This window comes from Anabrus simplex, chromosome 2, assembly GCF_040414725.1.
Source record: "Anabrus simplex isolate iqAnaSimp1 chromosome 2, ASM4041472v1, whole genome shotgun sequence".
In the NCBI taxonomy this organism is placed as follows: Eukaryota; Metazoa; Arthropoda; class Insecta; order Orthoptera; family Tettigoniidae; genus Anabrus; species Anabrus simplex.
Genome location: NC_090266.1, coordinates 825,394,323 through 825,418,973, shown reverse-complemented (window position 1 = coordinate 825,418,973; position 24,651 = coordinate 825,394,323). Strand labels below are relative to the sequence as shown.

Here is a 24,651-nt window from a genome sequence, read left to right as displayed (position 1 = left end):
AAAGTTGTACTGACTTTTGAAGCTCATTTAACCATACACTTCCATGGCCATTGCATGGCCATATATGTATACATGTACGTCTGGAATGTGAATTAGGTTATATTTGTCTGTACTAAATTCCTTGAATTTAAGCAGTGTTCTTGCCACTTGAGACATTTTAGTAGATTATTATTTATCACTACAATAAATATCTTATAAGATACTCTTTAACCATTAGCACTTGAATAAGTTTGTCTGGTTACAAACTCATTTTATTTTTCTGGAAATGTATGGGTGTAGTGCTCTCTGTTCTCATGGCAAAAACTGAACAAAAGCTGGAATGAAGTTCTTCACATGATTACGTAAATCTGGAAATGAAGAATTTGTATGTTTACTTTTACCATCTGTATAGCACGCCTTGAAGCAGACATCTCAATGAAGGCCTAGTTTCATTGTAAATATTTTGAAGAAGTGGATTTCTCTTTGCCTTTCTATGTTCTATCTGTTACTACACTTAGCACAGCCCTTTGTAATATTCCGAGTGTGTGCTGAGGTGTAGTGTAGCTCTCTGTTCAATGACCTTTCACCTTGACTGAAAGAAAAGACTAAATTGGTACTTTGCAGACATGATATTGTGCAAGTGTAGGTAGAAGCTTAAATGATGTCGTTAATGCGTGCTGTTCTCAGAATAAACATATTTTGGAACATATTCAACATAAGAGTGCAAAGGGTTAATTCATTTCTGCATTTTTATTCAAAATCATTACCATGCATTATCTGCTAATACACACAATACATAATGTAACCAAGTAGCACATCCCCTCCCCTTTCTGCAGAACAGAGTTATTACAAGATATTAGAATCATTCCGTATTGACGGTTTTCACTTTACAAAGGAAATTTAATATGTCGTCCTATTCATTACATACACATCTCCATCATTAGATTGACTATTATTACTCCATGTAATGATGGAGTTGTGTATGTATTGGATAGGAAGACATATTAAATTCCCTTTAAAGTGAACAACTGCCTACATAGCAAATCTTGACCAGATAAGGTTACTGACCTCAGCCCAAATGTAGTCACTAGGGGTACCAGGCAGTTAGCAGCTAAGTTAAGTACAGGAAACTTTCTCAAAGTTTCTAACGTGTCAGTGGAGGACATCTGCATTCATAATTTTGTCTCACTTGTTCGTAACATCAACAATTCATAATCATTGACACGCATTGGTGCATTGTAAACAATATTGTACATACGTACACATGGTTAAAAGTGATTTGATAGAATCTGAGGTTGTTCATGTAGAATGAAACATTGCATTCTTTGTTTATTAGTCTGTTATTTTTTACAGGTATGTTTTAGTGTTATATGTGTTTTAATTAATATTTCAAAAGACTGAAAAGCTTTTTAAAGTTCTGTTAACTGAATCGACACTGAAAAAATATGGCTTCCTTCGTAACAAATTCTGCTTTATTTTCTAGTGGTTGAACATTACACCATGACTTACAAGTTGTTGTTGTTGTTGTTGTTTTTTTTTTTTTTTTTTTTTTTTTTTGCAACAGTAGGTCTTCATAACTTAACTATATTTCATTAATAGCTTATTTTTTGCTCATACTCAACATTATTTGACATGAATTATGGAGGATTTAGGTGCTGCACAAAATATTGAGTGATAACACTTCATATTTCCAAATATTTTACACAACACAGAACTTTCAGGAATATCGGGGCCAACACTGCAAACTTATCAGTATTCTTATGTTTTCAAATACAGTAGCAAGATGTCAGGGTTGTTAACATACCTGGCTGTGAACTCATACTTTTGTCTTCCTCATAGTCAAATTTTTCTTGTCTCAATTGTTTGTTATGCCTGCATTCAGCAGTAAATATTTGAAGAGCTCTACAATCTGACTGATATTAAGAAAAAGAAAACCCAGACCTTCAGTGCCACATAATTCATTCTGCACTATGCATACTTCAACTCTCATTACATGCACGTGACCTGATATTTATTTAGAATGTAATTAATTATATTGTGCTTGCTCCAATTAGGAGTTGCCTAATGAACAAAGTTTACTAAATAATTACCCTATAATGGTGGAATGTTGTTGTTGAAACTGGGCGAGTTGGCCATGTGGTTAGGGGCACACAGCTGTGAACTTGCATCCGGGAGATAGTGGGTTCGAACCTCACTGTCAGCAGTCCTGAAGATGTTTTTCCGTGGTTTCCCATTTTCACACCAGGCAAATGCTGGGGGTGTATATTAGTTAAAGCCATGGCCGCTTCCTTCCTACTCCTAGGCCTTTCCTACCACGAACCTACTACGCTGGTGTAGCAGGGAGAGAGATGATACTCCCACGTGGCGCATCCCAGGTGGCGGTTAGGGGAGTCCTATCCAGCTTGCCGCCGGACTTGAAGGAAATAAAATGCCTCTCATGGACCAAACACCCCCCCGTGGGTGGGGGACGCAGACCAAGAATTCACCCACGGTATTCCCTGCCTATCGTAAGAGGCGACTAAAAGGGGCAACCAAGGGATGATCCAATTAGAAGCATGAGACTACTTGTAATTAGTACATCACGCAGGGAGCACCATGGGTCACATTTACTTGCGCGTACTACCACTGTGTTAGGTACGCAGTAGGTTGGTGATTAGTAGCTACAGCATGTGAATCAGGAGGTGGGTCGTACAGTACCTGTGATTCATACCCCTATATGAGCCACACCATGGTTCTGCCTTACCTATTCTCAGTTCTCACTATGCGAGGAGTTCCACGGGATAGTACGAGTCCCTGTGGTTAGTCCACTTACGTGAGGAACGCCATAGGTTTGCGTCGCCTTTATAGGTTTGCGTTGCCTGTAAATAGCGCCGCAATGTGCGAAACACCATAGGTCTGTGTTACATGTTCGCATTACCCTACCTGTGAATAGTACCATAATGTGTGGAATACCGTGAGTCTCCGCTACTTGTAATTGCTACTTGTCAGTGCGACGTAAAGCAAATTCTAACGTTGTTGTTGAAGAGAAGCAAAGTAGACCTGCCAGATATACAGATAATTTTAAGACTATTTAAAGAATTATAATCATAAATAAAATCAGCACAGCACCTCACAGTGAAATGATCTATTTTTGTTTTTCCTATTCAAAATTTCCAATCATTCTCATACTTTTTCTTGATTCCATAAATTTGGAATGTCTACTGTATAGAGAACACGCAGAGCAGAGTGGCCACGTGTGTTAATGCACTGCAAGTATGGAGCCAAGCTCTGCATTCAGGAGACAAGTGGGTTCAAACCCCACCGTCGGTTGTGCTGAGAATAGATTTGTGTGGTTTCTGGCAAATGTAGACAGTTACGATTCACGGTCCATAGCCGATCCTTCCACCTCCTTACTCATTTCATTCAACATCATTCATTTATTCTTCATTAGCTCTTCAACTGGGGTTGACATCAGGAAGGGCATCTGGCTGTAAAAACATGGCATATAATTTCATCTTACTTCATCCCCAACCTTGTATCAAGAAACAGGACTGAGTGTAGGCATACATTATATAAATACACAGTGAAGATGAAGATCATGATTCCAACTAGAAATTAGCTAAATTATGTGTTATTTACTATTTTTAATTTCAGTAGTACATTTTCCCTATCACCTATTCAACTTCACAGTAAATCTAACACCTGTACCAGTGATGCCTTTTTTTTCTTACACAAGAGATGGCAAAACAGCGCTACTTCCGAGCGTACTCCTTCTACCCCGTCAACACCCAGGTGTACCAAACCCGTTTATTTTCCATGGGCACTATCCATCCAGTTACCAAAGACTTCAGGAGTTGTGCAAGTATACTTGCGCTTTGCAATACGTACCCATGGCCAGTAGGCAGTAATGATTGATCTTTGAATGTTAAAAGCTTAGAATAGTGTTCACTAAAAATTGTTTATATATTCCATTATGGTAAACCACATTATGTACGAGTGTTCTTCATCACCAAACGCAAAATAATTCATGCATGAGAGGGTTAAACCCGTGTAGTTTTATCCCCCTCAGACTTGGATATGGGTATTATATGTGAATTTTCAGTGAGATTTAAATACGAAATGTATTCAATTTCCCTTCTTTTATATTTTTGATTCATTAGTCTTCTAAAAGCAAAGAACATGGGTTTTGCTCCAGTTTACTGAGTGATTTTCCTTTCATGTTTTGTATAATGTCTTATTGTTGCAATAATATTTGATGTAATTTTAAATTTCAGTGTTGGACATATCTTGAACGTAACACGAGAGATTGACAACTTCTTTCCTGGAATGTTCATCTATCAGAATATAAGAGTCTATGATGATGAGAAGACAGATCTACTCAAGCATTGGGACGACACCTTCAAATATATTACAAATGCGAAGTAAGTAATTAGTAATTAGTAATATGCCTATTTCGCATATTTTGGCTGAAGATGACGCCAGACAGCGTCGAAACTAGTTCCAAGTGTAAATATATGTTGTAAATAAACTATAACATTTATTTGTATTGAAAAGGTGGACCCTTTTAAGTTTCCTATCTTACGTTCTCAGTTCAATACGGACAAAAATGAAATTCTTAGATTTAAATGTTCCATTCTTCGTAATTGCGGACATACCTAGACTCGTATAAATAGTACTTTCAGAATTCTGAATACTTGCAGTAATTGGTGTGTGTTGTTTAACGACCTGTACTAATACTAATTTTATGTGGCTATTAGTAGCCTGATGCCGCCCTTGTAAAGCAGACCCTCCAATGAGGGTGGGCAGCATCTGTCATGTGTGGGAAACCGTGTTGTTGTAGTGGATGGTAGTGTTAGGTGTGGTGTGTGAGTTGCAGGGATGTTGGGGACAGTACAAACACCCAACCTCCGAGCCATGTGAATTAACCATTTAAGGTTGAATTCTCCAACCTGGCCGGGAATCGAACCCGGGGTCGTCTGAACCAAATGCGACTATGCTGGCCATTCAGTCAAGGAGTCGGATGCGACCTACACTGATCATCATTCCCTTGAACTTCTTTTGATGTTGCACACTACAATACACTTCAATACACTCCTTTCAAGTAGCAAGATGTCAGGGTTGTAAACACATCTGGCCGTGAACTCATACATTGGTCTTCCTCAAGTGATCATAGTAAAATGTGTTAAAATCTTCAATCAATCAATCAATCAATCAATCAATCAATCAATCAATCAATCAATCAATCAATCAATCAATCAATCAATCAATCAATCAATCAATTATTTTTTTTGTTGCTTCTTGAATCAAAATAAATTTCAAAATAGATGTTGAGATTAATATTAAATGAGGAAATAGAGTTAGTTATGGATTTCATCTTTCTTGGTTCTAAAATTAATCACAAAAGTGACTGCACCCCTGAAGCCATGTGGCAACTGACATTTGGAAGAAACACAATGATATGCTTGAAAAATATCTGGATAAACAGACACATCAGCAAAAGAACAAAATGCATGCTGGTCAGTGCCACCGTTCTTCCTAAGGCTGCAAAACATGAGTCCTAATGGAAGCTGACTGGAGAAAGATCGATGGATTCGTGTTTTTATATTGACCACATATGCTGAAAAAGCCAGGGAGAGCCAGAATTAGTGAGAAGAAAATCTTGTATCAGGTCAAGTCAAAAATTTCCTTGGAAAGAAATACAATGAGACAAAAACTATCCAACTTTGACTGTTTAATGAGAAGCACCTTCCTGAAAAAATTGAATGGTTGTTGGTAAAAAAGGAACTGGACTGAGTGCATGAAGAGAAAGTTTTCAATATTGTATCATGAAATATGTTTGATTCACCTCCACTGCATTTTTGGCTCACCGGAGTTCCACTGTAACCCTGTGTATTCCATCACATTCATCTACGTACTGCTCTGGATCACCTGTGCTTCGCATTATACGACGTCACGACCACATGATTCTTACTTCAAGCTTCTGGCAAGTTCTCAACGTTCTACGAGTGCTTACATGTATCTACTTCCCCCTTTTTCCCCGCTCTCCAACATACTGTATAAAGTTTGCCATTTCTGTACACTAGTTCGGCTGGACTCCAGGCCTGTTGTAGAGAGGGAGACTACTGCTTTCCTTGTGTGCATTGTTTTTCTAATATCATGGACGTCTGCTCCGTACCGTTACTAATTGGGAAGCTTCAGAGGTATGAACATTATAGCTGTTATTGTGATTAAAGTACTGGTATCAACTAGACTTTGGTATTGGAAGTGTAAAAATTATGCTCTACCCTTTGCTGATTAACTTGAGAGGTTAGGTGAGGTTATATGAAAGGACAATTATAACTGTTTTCATTTGGGCGGTTCTACAATGCCTTCTGCTTCACTTATCTTCGTCTACAATACATCTGGAAGGATTTTATATCCTTTGTTCCTTTTTTAATGAGTTGAGCAGATCTGAGGGTTTGAAATACAGCGATTCCTTGTAAATATTTTTCCATCTTATTCCTTGCGATTATATTTGTCTTTTCGAACTGCTGTGGAATTTCTATTTTCAGTGTCGGTGTGATTGTAAATATTTGTTTCTGCTTCGTTATATCCTCTTCGATGTAATGTTTACTTCTAGTGTAAAAATGGTTGGGAAGTTATCCTTTTCATAAATGTTATTGAATATGCTGTACTATCTGGATGCCGGTCGTCCTTTCTGTGTTTTCTTTAAATTTGACTTTCACTGTATACCTGATCTGTAATAAGGTATGTTAAGCCTGAGAACACAGCCTGTCGAATTTTGTAAAATATTAGCTGGTATTTGTTACTTCCTAACTGATAGGGTTCATTGATTCAGACCAGTTGTTGTATATTCCTGCATATTGTACCTGATTTATCCTGTGATATTTGGGTGGATGTTCTAACATTTTGAGAATTTGAATACATTGGTAATTTGGTGTTTCGATAATATCTTCATGAGGTTAGTTCTTTCTCCCTTTGGCTTTCCCTTTGAATTTTACATTCCTTATAATGTTCGTATTCAGTTTAGATTGTGGGACTAAATTATGTTTGGTGCGAAACCAGGGATCCTTGTGTGAGTAGCTTATTTTCTCGACCTTTCACGTTCTTTGTACCATCCACTTGCACCTCCACTGACTTACATTCGTGCTTCCACTGGACTCTGTCTCTTTTCTTCCTTGTGGATGATCGTCTTGGGCTATTACGTGTGCCTATTTCCATTTATTTTCTATTGCCACTATTCCGTGTGGCAAAATTACTAACCACAAAGCAGGGGAGCGGGCATACACATGCCTCCGAACACCATTTATACTACCTATCTTGTTGCAATCAGTATGTTATTACTTTTGGACAATACAGGGTCCTAGAGGCAGTCTACTAGGAAAACACCTGCACCAGGCCTCTCTGGAGGTCATACGCCATGAATGAATGATGTATGGCTTTTAGTGCTCAGATTGTCCGAGGACATGTTTGGCTCGCCAGGTGCTGGTCTTTTGATTTGACTCCCGTAGGCAACCTGCATACACCATTAAATAGACTGTTTGCTCAGTCCATCACAAGGTGCTTCTTCTCTGTATAGGAATGGCAGTGTGCATGATGGTGATAAGATTAGTAAAATGTGTTCAATTGAATATAGAAAGTACATCCTGATAAAATATGAGGGTGCTGCTTTTCACAAGATGAAAGTAGAAGAAAATAGTGATTGGAATATTATGCCATATTTTGTTGATTTGTGTATTGAAGAAAAAATTCAATTTGTAACTGAAAATTATCGTGAACTCCTAAGTAATTGCTTTAAAATTGATTTGTATCTTCACGGATGAGTTTTACAGAAGTCTCTGTATAGTGATGGTGGGGTAAAGCTCCCTTACATCATTAGGATATTTTGCTTCCAGTATGTTCCCTAGTTATCATACCTGTTCTACAGTGAGAACATTTGAACCAAGAACCAGTTGTGAGGTGTTTTTCATACCAGATTTTTTACTCTGCATGCCACTTTTTTGTATGTAGATACAAAATTTGCATGATATGAACTGCATATCCACTTATTTTGAACAAAATCAGACAAGTCGTTTAGAAGTTATAGTAATGTATGTGACAGCATGTAAAATTGTGAAATTTTCTGAAATTTATTACCGTTGTAGGGTAAAACTTGGCCAACTTTTTAATACTGGCTTGAAAGTTAAAGGCTAGGGGTTGGGATATAGTGCCATATCTGAAATACTTATTCGATTACTGTTTGCATGAAGGAGCTATACCAAATGAATGAAGAGTTGCAATAGTAATCCCAGTGTACAAGGAAAAGGGTGACAAACATAAAGTGGAAAATTACAGGCCAGTCAGCTTGACGTGTGTAGTTTGTAAACTCTGGGAAAGCATTCTTTCTGATTATATTTGACATGTTTGCAAAATTATGAAGTGGTTTGATAGAAGGCAGTTAGGGTTTAGGAAAGGGTATTTCACTGAAGCTCAACTTGTAGGATTCCAGCAAGATATAGCAGATATTTTAGATTCAGGAGGTCAGATGAACTGTATCGCTATTGACCTATCCAAGGCTTTTGATAGGGTAGATCGTGGGAGATCACTGACAAAAATGAGGGCGATTGGACGAGACAAAAGAGTGGTTGAATGGGTGGCTATATTTCTAGAAAATAGAATTCGAAGAATTAGAGTAGGTGAAGCATTATCTGATGCTGTAATGTTTAAGAGGGGGGTCCCGCAGGACAGTATTATTGGACCTTTATGTTTTCTGGAATCGCAGATAAGGATATTTGCGGATTATGTTATACTGTATAGAGTAGTAAATGAGTTGCAGGATTGTGAGAGACTGCAGGGGGATTAAACAATGTAGTGAGATGGACAGCAGACAATGGTATGATTGTAAATGGGATGAACAGTCAAGTTCTAAGTTTCACCAAGAGGAAAAGTCCTCTCAGTTTTAATTATTGTGTTGATGGGGTGATAGTATCTCACGGGGGTCACTGTAAGTTATTAGATGTTTATATAAGAAATGATCTTCATTGGGGAAATCATATTAATGAGGTAGTTTAGAATGGTTACAGATCTCTTCACATGGCTATGAGAGTATGTAGGGGTAGTAGTAAGGATACAAAGGAGAGGGCATGTAAGTCTCTGGTAAGACCCCAACTAGAGTATGGTTCCAGTGTATGGGACCCTCACCAGGATTACCTGATTCAAGAACTGGAAAAATCCAAAGAAAAGCAGCCCGATTTGTTCTGGGTGATTTCCGACAAAGGAGTAGCGTTTTTCTAAAATGTTGCAAACTTTGGGCTGGGAAGACTTGGGAGTAAGGAGATGAGATGCTCAACTATGCGGTATGTCTCGAGCTGTCATTGGTGAGTTGGCGTGGAATGACATAAGTAGAAGTATAATCTTGAGTTGAGCTTTTAAAAGGAGGAAAAGAAGGAAAAGATAAAGTTGGAATTCGAAAGGGCAGATTGGGGCGAATATTCATTTGTAGGACGACGAGTAAGGGATTGGAATAAATTATCAAGGGAAATGTTCGATAAATTTCCAGGTTTGATGAAAATATTTAAGAAAAAGCTAGGTAAACAGTTATGAAGGTAAGGTAAATACGAGATAAACAATTGATAGGGAATCAGCTACCTGGTCGACTGCCGTAAATGCAGATCATTGATGGTTGATTTGATTTGATAACCTGAATAATGTGCTCTCTCTTATCTCAATTACAGCTGTTTAGGTAGATCCTGATATGATAAATGCAGAGGACAAGCATGAAATATATTTATTAATCTTTATTGGGGTAATCACATAAATGGGATTGTAAATAAAGGGTACAGATCTCTGCACATGGTTATGAGGGTGTTTAGGGGTTGTAGTAAGGATGTAAAGGAGAGGGCATATAAGTCTCTGGTAAGACCCCATCTAGAGTATGGTTCCGGTGTATGGGACCCTCACCAGGATTACCTGATTCAAGAACTGGAAAAATCCAGAGAAAAGCAGCCCGATTTGTTCTGGGTGATTTCCGACAAAAGAGTAGCGTTATAAAAATGTTGGAAAGTTTGGGCTGGGAAGAATTGGGAGAAAGAAGACGAGTTGCTCAACTAAGTGGTATGCTCCGAGCTGTCAGCGGAGAGATGGTGTGGAATGACATTAGTAGACGAATAAGTTTGAGTGGCGTTTATAAAAGTAGGAAAGATCAAAATATGAAGATAAAGTTGGAATTCAAGAGGACAAACTGGGGTAAATATTCATTTATAGGAATGGGAGTTAGGGATTGGAATAACTTACCAAGGGAGATGTTCAATAAATTTCCAATTTCTTTGAAATCTTTTAGGAAAAGGCTAGGAAAACAACAGATAGGGAATCTACCACCTGGGCGACTGCCCTAAATGCAGATCAGTATTGATTGATTGATAAAGATCTGTCTTTCAACAGTTGCAGTTATCCAGAGAATGCTTCCAGTCACTAGGTTAGAACGCCTGTCGAGTTACTGCCCATGAGCAGGCTATTTAGAATATATTCAGTATCGATTGGAACAGACCTTACATGTATTACATTTGGAAATACAACTCATAACCTATGCTAGCGATCAACGGGTAGGTTTCATGCTTTCTACAGCACGGCTTTATTCAAAAAGGGCGGCTTCTGCTACGCATACCCCAAGTGGGAATAATGGAGCCCATCTCCAGAAACGATTTGCAAATAGATTCTCACTGTTTGGACTCTATAATCAAGAACAAAACTATTTCTGAATGTTAAAAAAAAAAAAAAAAAAAAAGGGATCTCGAAAGCTCTTGGTGGCAGTGAAGATGACGTAATTTGGGATGATGATAACACCTACTGCAGAGAAGTTGGCAGCACAAGACAACAATAATTCAAATGAAAGCAGTTACTACTAGGTTTACCGTGTGATAGGCCTACTGCTCAACTGACAGAGACAAATGACTGGCCATCAGGTTCTTTTGCATTAATATTGCATAATACGATAAATAAAACTGTATGTCCAACACTTATCCCTTTTTTCTATTGGGTCGAGTATGGAGTGAAATGAATCTTTGTAGCCAGTTTTTAAGACTGGATGCCCTTCCTGACGTCAGCCTTATCAGGGGAGTTAATGACATGAAACAAATGATAAGAGAAACTAAAACTGACTATATTTACAGTATATGTAGGCCTAAAAGTCATGTGTTCACCAGTTATTATTTTCTTTATTTTAAATTTAGAAATGCTGCCTCCATTGAAGGTAGCCAGTAAAACTAATAATACAATCACAAATCTGTTCAAGAAGAGTGTAGAATATATACATGTATGATTTATAGTTCTTTATACCCAAAAGCTACTGGAAAAAATGGGAGGCTATCGCCCTACGTTATGCAGCTATAAAAGCGGGGGGGGGGAGGGGTCTAGTATGCGAGGAAATACAGTAATTGCTTACCAAAATAAGTCAGTATTGAAAAGTTGTGAGCTCAGAGAGAGAGAGAGAGAGAGAGAGAGAGAGAGAGAGTGTGTGTGTTTTTAGTTGGTATATAACTTCTTATAATGTGTTTCTTTTCTCTGCAGGAAAGAGGGCTCCAAAGTTCTTGTTCATTGCAAGATGGGTGTCAGCCGGTCTGCATCTGTTGTTATAGCATATGCAATGAAAGCTTATAACTGGGACTACAAGAAGGCATTTGAGTATGTGAAACATAAACGGAACTGTATCAAACCTAACACTAGTTTCATATCACAACTAGAGACCTATCAGGGGATTTTAGATGCCATGAAGAATAGAGAGAAACTGCAGCGTTCAAAATCTGAGAACAATCTGAAGTCACCTGGGGTAACTGCAAAAGTTGATCAATCTACTGTGGATCCTGCAGGGGAATCACCAGTGGTGGATCATCCAAGAGAAAACTGTGGGCAGCAAATGTTGGAGCCTGATTGGAGTTTACGGGTGTCAGGACAGGAGCTTGGCAAACATGGAGGTCGCCCGAAGTCTTGGTCCCCTGACAATAGTGTTGCTAATGCCTTCTTCACAGCTACTACTATTACAGGTAGAGTTAATCATATTAATATATATCTTCTTCTTTTTTTTCCCCATGAGGTTCAGTTGGAGTACAATCATATAGCAATTTCGGGGTCTAACGAGTGAAATGGCCTCGTGTGTCAGTGCCTTGCAGCTGTGGAGCCAGCTGCATTTGGAAGACGCGTGGGTTCAAACCCCACCGTCAGTTGTCCTGAGAATGGTTTTCGGTGGTTTCCCATGTTCTCTTCCAGGCAAATGCTGGGACAGTTCTTATTCATAGATCACTGCCGATTAGCCATTTCCCTATTCTTTTCCTATCCCATCGTCACCATAAGATCTATAGACCTGATAGATTAAAAGGAAGGGATAGATAAACTAGTTTGGTTAAATAGTGGATCAGTGAATGAAAGTTATATGGTATTTGCAGATATCTGGCACTGGTTTGTCATCATTAGAGGTTTAGCAATAGGCTGGATGAAAAGGTTAGAACAGTAGGATTTCTGATATATCCCCTATCTCACATGGACAGATCCATAGTGTTGTTGCATTCCTATTTAGTGCGTTGGATAGACTATATCAGAATATGGAAGCTAAATAGTTTAAAGCCATTATGGACAATATTTATTGGATCTTTAATCATTTAGGTAGAGAAGTTTTGATAGAAACCCTCTTTAGTACTGATAACGTACCTCGGTGAAATGTTGCAGAGAAGTAAAGCGACTAAGAAGGAAGGTTGGAAAGAAACAGAGATAGAAATGGCTGTGGAAGTAAGGAGAAATTGAAGGAACTTACTAGGAAATTGAATCTAGCAAAGAAGTTGGTTAAAGATAACATGATGGCAAGCATAATTGGCAGTCATACAAATTTTAGTGAAAAATGGAAGGGTATGTATAGGTATTTTAAGGCTGAAACAGGTTCCAAGAAGGACATTCCAGGAATCATTAATGAACAAGGTGTGTATGAGAGAATCTTTAGAAGGCGGAATTATTCAGTCAGAGTATGTAAAGATTGTTGGTTACAAGGATAATGTCCAGATAGAGTAGATGACTAATTCTAATGAAGTATTAAAATGTACCTAACCGGGTGAGTTGGCCGTGCGCTTAGGGCCGAGCAGCTGTGAGCTTGCATCCGGGATATAGTAGGTTCGAACCCCACTGTCGGCAGCCCTGAAGATGGTTTATGGTGGTTTCCCATTTTCACATCTTAATTAAGGCCACGACTGCTTCCTTCCCACTCCTAGGCCTTTCCTATCCTATCGTTGCCATAAAACCTATCTGTGTCGGTGCATCGTAAAGCCAATTGTGAAAAAAAAAAAAAAAAAAAAGAAATGTACCTATGAGAACAGTCATTTGCAATAAGATACAATAGTTGAAAACTAGAAAAGCAGCTGGAATTGATAAGATTTCTGGGGATATACTGAGGACAATCGGTTGGGATATAGTTCCCTATCTGAAGTACTTATTGATTATATTGTTTGCATCAAGGAGCTACGCCAAATGAATGGAGAGTTGCTATAGTAGCCCCTGTGTAATTGTTCAGGTTTAGGAAAGGTTATTCCACTGAAGCTCAACTTGTAGCAGCTATCTTGGATTCAGGAGGTCAAATGAACTGTACTGCGATTGACCTATCAAAGGCATTTGATGGGGTAGATCATAGGAGACTATTGATAAAAATGAGGGCTATTGGACTAGACCAAAGAGCGACTATATGAGTAGCTATATTTCTAGAAACCAGAACTCAGAGAATTAGAGTAGGCGAAGCTTTATCTGACCCTGTAATAATTAAGAGGGGAATTCCTCAAGGGCGTATTATTGGACCTTTATGTTTTCTTATATATATAAATGATATGAGTAAAGAAGTGGAATCAGAGATAAGGCTTTTTTCAGGTGGTGTATTTCTGTATACAGAAATAAATGTTACAAGATTGTGAGCAACTGCAAAATGACCTCGGCAATCTTGCGAGATGTACAGCAGGCAAGGTATAGTGATAAACAGGGTTAAAAGTCAGGTTGTGAGTTTCACAAATAGGAAAAGTCCTCAGTTTTAATTAACTGCGTTGATGGGGTGAGAGTACCTAGGTGTTTAATATAAGGAAAGATCTTCATTAGGATAATCCCATAAATGGGATTGTAAATAAAGGGCACAGATCTCTGCACATGGTTATGAGGGTGTTTAGGGGTTGTAGTAAGGATGTAAAGGAGATGGCATATAAGTCTCTGGTAAGACCCCAACTAGAGTATGGTTCCAGTGTATGGGACCCTCAACAGCATTACTTGATTCAAGAACTGGAAGAAATCCAAAGAAAAGCAGCTCAGTTTGTTCTAGGTGATTTCGGACAAAAGAGTAGCGTTACAAAAATGTTGTGCAAAGTTTGGGCTGGGAAGACTTGGAAGAAAGGAGACGAGCTGCTCGACTAAGTGGTATATTATACCAATATATGTGGTCCATTATTGGTATTATGAATTTACTCATTCGGGACAAGTATTTCAGGCTCCTTATGGGAATCAACATCTGTATCCTAAGTGGTATGTTCCAAGCTGTCATTGGAGAGATGGCGTGGAATGACATTAGTAGATGAATATGTTTGAGTGGTATCTTTAAAAGTAGGAAAAGCACAATATGAAGATAAAGTTGGAATTCAAGAGGTCCCTTTCAGACCTCACAGAAAGCTGGAGGTGTGAATTTTTGTTTGTACGTCAAAAACTGACTAATATGCTCTTAAATACATACATTTTTAGTTTATTTTACAAAATAAAGATTAACATCTGAAAGGAAGCACCCACACAATTGTGCGTGTCAGGATTTAATTCACTACTTACAAAAAATAAAAATTTAAAAAAAATCAGCCCAGTACATGTGAATATACACATGTACATGATCAAATGTTCTATTTTACACTGTGGAATGATTTAAATCAATTAATACCTTATACATTACATTTCTCACATAGAGTACTAGTTCGGCTTTCACAGTCTTTTGCTGGCAGCACCCAGCACTCCCACATGCATTGCCTGTAGGGAAGCCTAGCCCGCACAATTGTGCATATCAACATTCAAAACCTCATGGTGTTACATACGATGTTGTAAATTCACAATTTAGGTTTGCTAAACAATTTACACACTTCATTAATTAAATTCTGATATTCAGTAAAGCTTCTAGATTAATATGAATGCAAGTAATAAACACTTACTTTAGGCATTACTGCTCCCTGACATCTTGCCGATGAACTATATTTTTAAACTCTTCTTCCTGCCCCTTGGTGGTTAAGCGCTAAATAAAAACAACTGAAGTACATGCTACGTGTCCCGCACAAGCATTGCAGTCCAGTCTAGCGCCATGAAGACGTCAAATAAGCTCATACATAAATAAAATACGAACCCCCACAATTATGTGTACTCGGTCTGAAAGGGTTATAAGAAGGGGAGCTCGGGATTGGAATAATTTACCGAGGGAGATGTTCAATAAAATTCCAATTTCTTTGCAATCATTTAAGAAAGGGCTATTAAAACAACAGATAGGGAATCTGTCACCTGGGCGACTGCCCTAAATGCAGATCAGTATTGATTGATTGATTGATTGATTGATTGATTGATTGATTGATTGATCTATCAAAGCTACCTGGGTACTAATTTTGATAAACGGATTTCATATCAATTCTTGTGCTTATTTTACTGGTTGTTTGTTAGAAGTATAATAGAAAGGATTTCAGGTTGAGGGAAAGTGGCATCATTGGTAATACAATTTCTGTATAAATGCATATAAAAATCTTCAAGGTATGATACCTCACAGTGATATGTTGCCTTGAGTAATAAGGTATGGAGATATGGAAATTAATTCACTATACTTATATTTGATAGAAAATTCAAATGATGATGGTGATGGTGATTTTATGAGGCAGAAAAGCTCAAATTTAAGAATAGAAAAAAACTATAAAATCAGTGTGCATTGTGTTAATGTAATTGTATGTGTTTCCATTTTGTAAGGTATTGAACTTACATTCTCATAATTATATGTTTGCTTTCATTGTGATATTATCTGCATTTTTCCAGGTCCTGCATCAGTTTCTTTGGAACAGTTGAATTTGGAGTCTGTACCAACAAGTAGAAGAGTCAATCCACCCCTAAAGGAAGCCACTAAGCTGCAGTGTCCTATCTCTGTGCCTGAACCAAATGTGTTGGAAACAGGACTTCCCACCCAACTGGCAACAGTTGCAGAAGCTAGGAACTACAGGATGCCATGTGGTAATGGTCAGGCCTACAGTGTGTCTCCAAATAAAGTTGTTCATCTACCAGCATCATGTTCCCAGCAGAAAACAGACTGTTCAGCAGCCATTGTTTCCTCTGTGAAACATCGTGTGAATGAACTCGAGTCTCAGAGTAGTCAAGCTGCCTCAGCTGCAGGAAGAAAACCTCCTGTTGATAGAAAAGGTTTGGTACTTAATCTCACATCTCAGTTCGAGTCAAGTAACTCAAAGCCCGCCTCTCCTGTGGAATCAGAAGCAGACTGTGGCCAGAGCATCTCTGCAACCGAAGAGGAGGAAGAACCAGTTCTATCGCAGACAAAACTTGGGCCACAGATGCTTACTGCAGTCCTAGTCAAGAAGGAAATCTGGGATCCCGGCGAAAAGGAGTCCCCAACAACCTGTGCAGTTGAGCGAGTAAATGATACTTCTACTGTAGCGAATGGTGACTCCCTAGTCTGGACATCATCTTCTGGACATCCTGAGGCAAAGGATGATGGTATGGTATTTATTTCAGAGTTAAAACTGACGGACAGTGAGACTGGAGACTGTGAGTTATCTCGTTCTTTGTCATCCAGTAAGTTAGGCAATGGGAATGATGGTAGGCCTGTGACCAGGAAAGAAGTTGATCCTTTCTCTACCCAACTAGACAGGGTATTTGATCGTGAAGAACGTAGACAACAACGTCCAGTTCCTGTGTTACCTGCCTGTACCATTGAGGTTCCAACTGAAGTTGTAAGCCGCGAGTGCCCTTCACGGCAAAGTTCTTGGAGTTCTTATGACAGTGCAGTGGTGCTTGGTTACCAAGGTGAAGCACGGGATGCACCATCCCGTCAGAGTTCTTGGGGATCGGGGGACACACGGTGGACGTATGGTGGTATGTTACCTTCACGCAACAGTTCTTGGGGTTCATATGACATGCGGCCTCCAGTGATGCAGAACGTAAATGAAATAAGTGAAAAGGATCAACAGCAGCTTACAATGGAAGATCTATTTGGGAGCAGTAGTAGTGGAATGTTTCCATATGACAGAGATGAGTATCCTTGGTATCCAGGGACTGTTAAGAGAACAAAACAGAAATTAGAGGAGGGTACGAATACTGTAAAGAGAGTGTGTTCTGATAGTCCACAGAGGAGTAACTCATCCTCACCTCCCTCTAATATTAACCTTTCCCATTCAGTTTGCCGGTTAAGTGACAGTGCTACAGTGAAAAATGTCAAAATTCATGGTCCTCGGCCATATCAGAGTCCCACAGCAGAAAGGTTACTCTCCAATTCTGGCTTTACTTTCCCTTCATCAGGTGATCACCAGCAGCGGGATTTATGTGCATCTTCAGAGAAAAGTAGCGACTCTGTAATGATTCCATATGAAGCCCAAAATCCTGCTCTTATTCATTATGCTAGCTCTCCTACGTTATGTTCTCATCAAGGTATTCTGAGCACATCACCACCAGCTGACAAGATGGCAACATCTCAACCAAACATAACTTTTTTGGATTCTGCTGATGTTGCTGGGGATGATTCAACACGAACGAGTGCCATATCAAGAGAAGCAGAACTCTCATCATTGAATCTCTTCTCCTCTTCCCTTCCTGAAAGTGCATGCCCTCTCTCTGTTAGTGCACCCACCACATCCATGTCTAATATGATGGATAACATTGTGACTCTAACTTCCCCTTCTTGTTCATTACCTACGGTATCTTTAAGGTGCTTAAATTCTGTGGACTTTGTTGTGAATGAATCGTGTGATTCAGTGCATAAAACTACTAGTCCCAGCATTGTTCACACGACTCAGTGTGCATCTGTAAAACATCAAAAGAAAGTGCTCGAGAATTTAAATAACATATCAAAGAAAAAAGTGACGAGGGGAGATACAACGGAGACTTTTACCAAAGACGCGTTACTGTCCAGGTTCTCAGATGTAGATACCCAGAAGAGCAGATCTGGACTAGTAAAAAATTTAAAGAAGGAATTTGAGGCAAAATCAGTTTTAAAATCAGATAAAACTACATTAGGTGAAGTGTGTGTAGGTGATACAGACACCAGTGAGCAAAAATCTAAAAGATCGGATAGTATCAAAATTAGAAGTTTCCCTTCATCCCCTGTTAGTGTTCACCCAGACTGTAAATCTTCAGGAAGCTTAAGTCCTTCAAACACTACTGAGGATTTATCAGTCAAGATGTTGGTAGGCAAGTATGAAATTAGTAAAACTACAAGATCACAGTCACCTGAAGGAAGTAGAACAAGGTTTGTATCAGAGAGTGAAAATGTACAGAGGCGAGCATTTTCACCTCAACAATCTTCCATTCCTCATCGTAAATCCAGTCTGGATATGCCTAACGTACTGAATAATGCACAAACAAATAAACACTCGTTGCATGTTCACAATCTAAAGAATGGCAGTAGTGTACTGGACACCAAGGAAAGGCCGCCGGTCCCAGCCCCGACTCCTAGTGTGGTGGTGGCTAGTGTCATGGCTAAGGCTGCTAGCAAGAAACAGCAGCAAGGGAAGACTCATCCGCTGACTCGCCTCACTATTGGTAAACCTCGCCATAACAACCCTGTATATAACACGATGTGATGACAGCTTTGGCTGTGAATATTAACATAGGAGTGTGTGAATGAATATGTTGTTATTACAAGTAATTTATAGAAAGAAAACTATATGACAGGTCCTTGGGGATACTGTAATTGTATGAATGAATTGCCATTTTTATGGATGTCCTTTTTATTTCTCCTGGTGGCAAATGGTTTGTTGCTTTTACTGTAGAAGGGACTCAAGTAAAGTGCATCACCATCTTCATAAAATCAGCTATGCTGTTTCACTGCCACAAAGTCTAATTCTAGATGCTGGATAAATAAAGATTGTTGATAGTTAATTTTCCAGTTCATCATATCAAAGACATACAGGCATTGTCATATTTCATTAAATGCAGTAGAATTATTTGAATATGAACCCGAAACTATTTGAGGAAGAAACATGTTTTGACATCTGTTTTATTCATATACCCTGTTATGATTGTTATTTGCAAATGTCAGCTACTTTGTCATTCAAATATGAGAACTAAAATGAGGTGCACTTCTATATTTAGGCTAATCTAAGGTGATCTCTTTTCTGACCCATATCATGTTCTAAATTAGACTAAAGAAAAAATTAATCTTTATGGCTTGCAAAGTAACCAAGCAATCTGGAGCTGTTTGAACGATGGACAATGAGTGATAAAATGTGGGCTTTAGACAAATGCAGGATAGTCTGTCCCATGTCCTGCAGAAATGAAGGACTTTATATTTTTCTGTTGTATTGAGACAAGTACAGTCAATGTTGAATTGCATGAAATAATTAATTTCTAGATCTATAAGATTGAAGGTGTATGCTGCCTTTTTTATTGTTGTACTAGTGATAAATTAATGATTATTAATTATTACTGGAATGAAAATGACTGATGTAACTGAAGATCTCATTGAATACATGGTTGAAATTGTATAAAACTGGAACTCTTCAATGTTAAAAATATTTGCCCAGTGTATTTCTGAGAGAAAAGAAATTGAACTCCAAATCTACTTCCTATTTTCATACCTGTAAATACTCTACGTAGAACCGGGCTGAGCGGCTCAGTTGGTTGAGGCGCTGGCCCTCTGACCCCAGCTTGTCAGGTTCAATCCTGGCTCAGTCTAGTGGTATTTGAAGGTGCACAAATAAGTCAGCCTTATGTCGGTAGATTTACTGGCACTTTAAAGAACTCCCTGTGGGACTACATTCCAGCACCTCGGCATCTCTGAAAACCGTAAAAGTAGTTAGTGAGGCGTAAAGTGAATAACATTAATTAATTATTGTTATTAATAATGTTAATGTTATTGGCTTTATGTCCCACTAACTACTTTTATGGTTTTCGGAGACGCTGAGGTGCCGGAATTTAGTCTCGTAGTTCTTTTACGTGCCAGTAAATCTACCGACACGAGGCTGACATATTTGAGCACCTTCAAATACCACCGGACTGAGCCAGGATCGAACCTGCCAAGTAGAGGTCAGAAGAGTATGAACTTTCCTGATGTTTTTTTTTTTTAAAGTAGTAATTCTGGTCTCAGTTTTAACTTGCACAGTGCATAGGTAGTCCAAGGTAGATAATCAGCACTATATATCAAAAGGGAGCTGGAGAGGTATACAGTATATGGGATCTTCAGTTTCCTCTGTTAACTTTGTTACAGTATGTCCCTATAATTGACCACATGGAATATATTGTACACTATATTGCCATCAGTTCCAGTAAATATATGATACGTGAAAGGGAGAATGATGCTCACTTGATTTAGAACTGTGAGGAGTTTTTAAACCTATTTGTAATAAATGTGTTGTACTGAACTTCTAGAGCCTCCATAATGGATAAATGTAACTCCTTCAGCTTTACTTCACATTGTGTTAAGTTCTGTTTGCATTGTTGATTTTATATTTTGATGATGGGCAGTATTTATAAGCTTAAAGCGATTGAAACTATGGACCAAATTAAATGAAATATCAGACATCAATAATTTTGTATACTGTAGTAAATAAGAAATTGTCCCTGAACAAATGTTTGTAATAACAAAAGGAAACATATAAATGTGAGAGATTTTGAGTAGTTGGAAGAATTTATTTTGTTAATGCAGAGAGATCTGTGTTCAGTTTTAGTGAGAAAAGATTTTATATTTGTCACTTGTCATTCATAAAATGGAAAGGTAATGGTTCAAATGTGGAAATTAATATGAGGTGCACTTCTATATTTAGGATGGTTATAGGCATTTGTGTGTAATTTGAAATGCTTTTTGTGTCAGCTGTGAAATGTAAAGTTATTTTGGGGAACGACTGCAATTTAGATTCCTTTTGAAAGCTTATTAGATTCCAGCTTTTTGTAAATGTGTCTCTGTTTTGGTAAAGAATGTACTTTAAGAATTCTTTTCCGTGTTTTTGGAAAATCTTCCCCATTGTGCCTGCAATAATGTGTATTTGGTTTCTCAAGGCTTTACTGAGTGTGGAATTATGGACAAGTGATACTGAAATGGCTGTCAAGAAATTCTAGTCTTCATAACGTGTGTGTGGAAACTTGCAGCCAGAGGAAAGAGACCTCTGTTGTGACAAGTGTGAGTGGAATTGTAATAGTCAAAAGCAAGTTGAGACTTTGCTGCGTTAGCAAAGTCACAACATTGCAAAGGAGGGAGGCAAGTGTCCCTCGTATAGTGAGGTGCTTTATATGTATTTCAATCTTTCTTTCTCCTTTTTCTTTTCTTTTCATTCTTTCTTTCTTTCTTTCTTTCTTTCTTTTTTCTTTCTTTCTTTCTTTCTTTCTTTCTTTCTTTCTTTCTTTCTTTCTTTCTTTCTTTCTCTCTTTCTACTCTTCACCTTGTGTGTATGCATTGTGATCTGTGCTGAAATGTTTTGTACTATAATTTGTATGAAATAATTACCAATATTGTTAATTGCTTCAGTTGGATTTTTTTAAGTACAACCATTGTGAATTTTATAGCATCCTCTATGTGCTAAGCAAACTACCTGATTATTATCAATAAAAGAACTACCTGAGGCTTTCTATTATGTGTCATTGTTCATTTACAGACTTGTCTGTTGAGATAGTTCAGAAATATATTCCTGCCTGTTGAGATGCAGAGATATGCCACCCTTCTTACCTTAGAGGCATTCCTGATTAAAATTTAAATCTCTTGATCCTTTTCTCTTCCAGAATATTACTTCAGGGAAATACACATTGCTTTAATTGGCAGACTGTGGGGAAAAAAAAAAAACCACTACGTTCACATTAATATCAGGACACCACCTGAGAGGAAAGTAGGCTGATGCCTTACATCATTCATGCAAGTTGTGAGCCTGTGTAAGGCTGTGAGCACTTGGTAGAAATATTTATAAGCTACAGTGTCAAAATTGATGGACAGCAAGAACTCGGTAAGGCTGAATGGGGCATGACTATTGGTGGCCACTTGTTAGGTCATTCCAGCCGTGATATTTCTGGCAAGTTTCAGATGCCATGTTCAACACTGAGTAAAGTAGGGGTGAATTGGAAATGCCAGGGAGTTGCAAAACCCCAATCTCGACCAGGAAGACCAAACAAATAGATACAGACCGTTGAGGGTTTCAGTGTCTAGTGAAGTCGAACTGGCAAGGTTTGTCAGAAACCGTGGCCACAGACTTTCCATTGGCATCTGAAAGTTGTGCCTGTATGTAGTATTGTTTGTCAGGAGGTGTTGGCACTTGGATTCCATAGGCGAGCTGTAGCGCATAAACCAAGGATCACTACACTGAATGCTTGCTGCCAATTACTAGAAGCACCGGTTTTTTGCAAGGCGCAGAATCGTGACATTTTAACAAAATTCTACAAATTAGACTCAGAACATGAAACTATTTACCTTTAGACAAAATCGCGAAATAATTTATGAAACTAATGTGAAATCACTCTTTGATCCAAGAAGCATAATGAAAGGTGATTCAGAAAATGATGAAGTCTCTCATCTAATGATAACTTTCAACATCAGAATAACTTGAACCGTACACAGTGTTTGGAGATCTACAGTAAAACCTTGTTAATTCGAAGCCATTCGGACTCAAATTCGGACTTCAGATTACGTGATTTTGAATCAACCGCCAACTCATAATTCAGAAACGTCAACCCCTGCCGCTTCAAAAGTATTCCAAGGCCCATTAATGCATGCAATCACTTTGATTCACAGTATAAACCTTTCAAATGCCATGGAAAAAACTATTTCTGATATGTATCCAACAAGGTCCATTTACATTATAAATATAATGCACTTGGATAAATCACTGGCAAATGTAACCTTGCGCAAGGAAGGGAAAAGCACACGATTCAAAGACGAGGACAAATTATGCTGGCTCCAGTGTGCAAATGCTTTATTTTTTGGATTACTGTACTATTTGCATTTTTTAGATGCCTAGTACTTGTACAGAAAGTGCCTCTGACGCCCTTTAAACATCGTGGCTTGTCAAACTTTCCTATGACGAGGGAAGGAAGTCTCTCGCTTCTGTGTGCATTGCAACACAGTGCAATGACCACCACCCTTGTATGATTTCTGGGCTGACACTTCTCTCCTTCAAAATCATAAATCTGTTTGGGCTCGGCATTAAAAAAAAACAATGCAGTTTCATCGGCATTGACGTTTGGTGTGTACGAATTGATTATATGAGCCACGCTTTTCTCGCTAACTGTTGGCATTGCCAGTGTTCGCGGTTTCTGCTTCTCCATACACTGCCTGCTACATGATATTGTGGCGTACCTTAAAACGCTGAATACAATGAATTACGATTTTACTTGAACTTTGCAAATATGAAGTACACTGTAGACACTCCAAAGTGAGTGAAAGTACGGAAAGCTACCCCAGCATGTTCCGGAAGATCCGTTCTATGATGACGCAGAGAAATTTTGAATTTAATTTACTCTGGAAAATACTATTTTTTAAAATGTAAAGACAGTTTTGAATTAAAAGTCTGAATTTCGGTAATTGGATCGACATTGTTCTTGGAATTACAAAATTATTCAATTCAACAATTTAAATAACATGCAAAACTGTATCTCATGTTTCTGGGAACGAGAGCTTCTTCGAATTAAGTGGGATTTTGAATTATCGAGGTTGTACTGTACTTGGTAGTTCATGTAGAGCAGATGAAGGTATTGATGTGTTTGCCCTTCTTCTCTCCCTGGAATCAGAATATGGGCAATTAGTGGAAACTCCATGGCTAAATGAGCTCACTCGGGGTCGGCTTATCTGATTCAGAGAGAGTATATCCGACGTTCTTGTACCAGATCTAATGGCAGTTCACTTTTCCTTAAAGCAGCCTCAGCAGTTTGTTTCCATGTTGCCTTAGGATGCCCTCTTCCTCTCTTCAGCTCTTCGATGGTAAGAGCTTATGTACTAAATGGTGTTCAATCAATAAATCAATCAATACAGATCTGCATTTAGGGCAGTCGCCCAGGTGGCAGATTCCCTATCTGTTGTTTTCCTAGCTTTTTCTTAAATGATTTCAAAGAAATTGGAAATTTATTGAACATCAACCTTGGTAAGTTATTCCAATCCCTAACTCCCATTCCTATAAACAAATATGTGCCCCATTTTGTCCCCTTGAATTCCAACTTTATCTTCATATTGTGATCTTTCCTACTTTTAAAGACACCACTCAAAACATATTCATCTACTAATGTCATCCAACGCCATCTCTCCGCTGACAGCTCAGAACATACCACTTAGTCGAACAGCTTGTCTTCTTTTTTCAGAGTCTTCCCAGCCCAAACTTCGCAACATTTTTGTAACACTACTCTTTTGTCGGAAATCACCCAGAACAAATCGAGCTGCTTTTCTTTGGATTTTTTGCAGTTCTTCAATTATGTAATCCTGGTGAGGATCCCATACACTGGAACCATACTCTAGTTGGGGTCTTACCAGAAACTTACGTGCCCTCTCCTTTACAT

At 38.4% G+C, this 24,651-nt stretch overlaps 1 protein-coding gene across 7 annotated transcripts in view; it reads left to right on the top strand.

Annotated features, from left to right (window-relative positions):
- Positions 1-21,747, top strand: part of ssh (Protein phosphatase Slingshot) — an 834,886-nt gene extending 813,139 nt beyond the window's left edge. For all 7 annotated transcript variants that reach the window (XM_067141516.2, XM_067141515.2, XM_067141517.2 and 4 more), the window contains 3 exons: positions 4,233-4,379; positions 11,503-11,975; positions 15,997-21,747. In XM_067141516.2, coding sequence (XP_066997617.2) covers positions 4,233-4,379; positions 11,503-11,975; positions 15,997-18,767 — 3,391 coding nt within the window. In that variant the 3' untranslated portion in view covers positions 18,768-21,747. The remainder of the gene's footprint in view (positions 1-4,232; positions 4,380-11,502; positions 11,976-15,996) is intronic.
- The last annotated feature ends 2,904 nt before the right edge of the window (positions 21,748-24,651 follow it).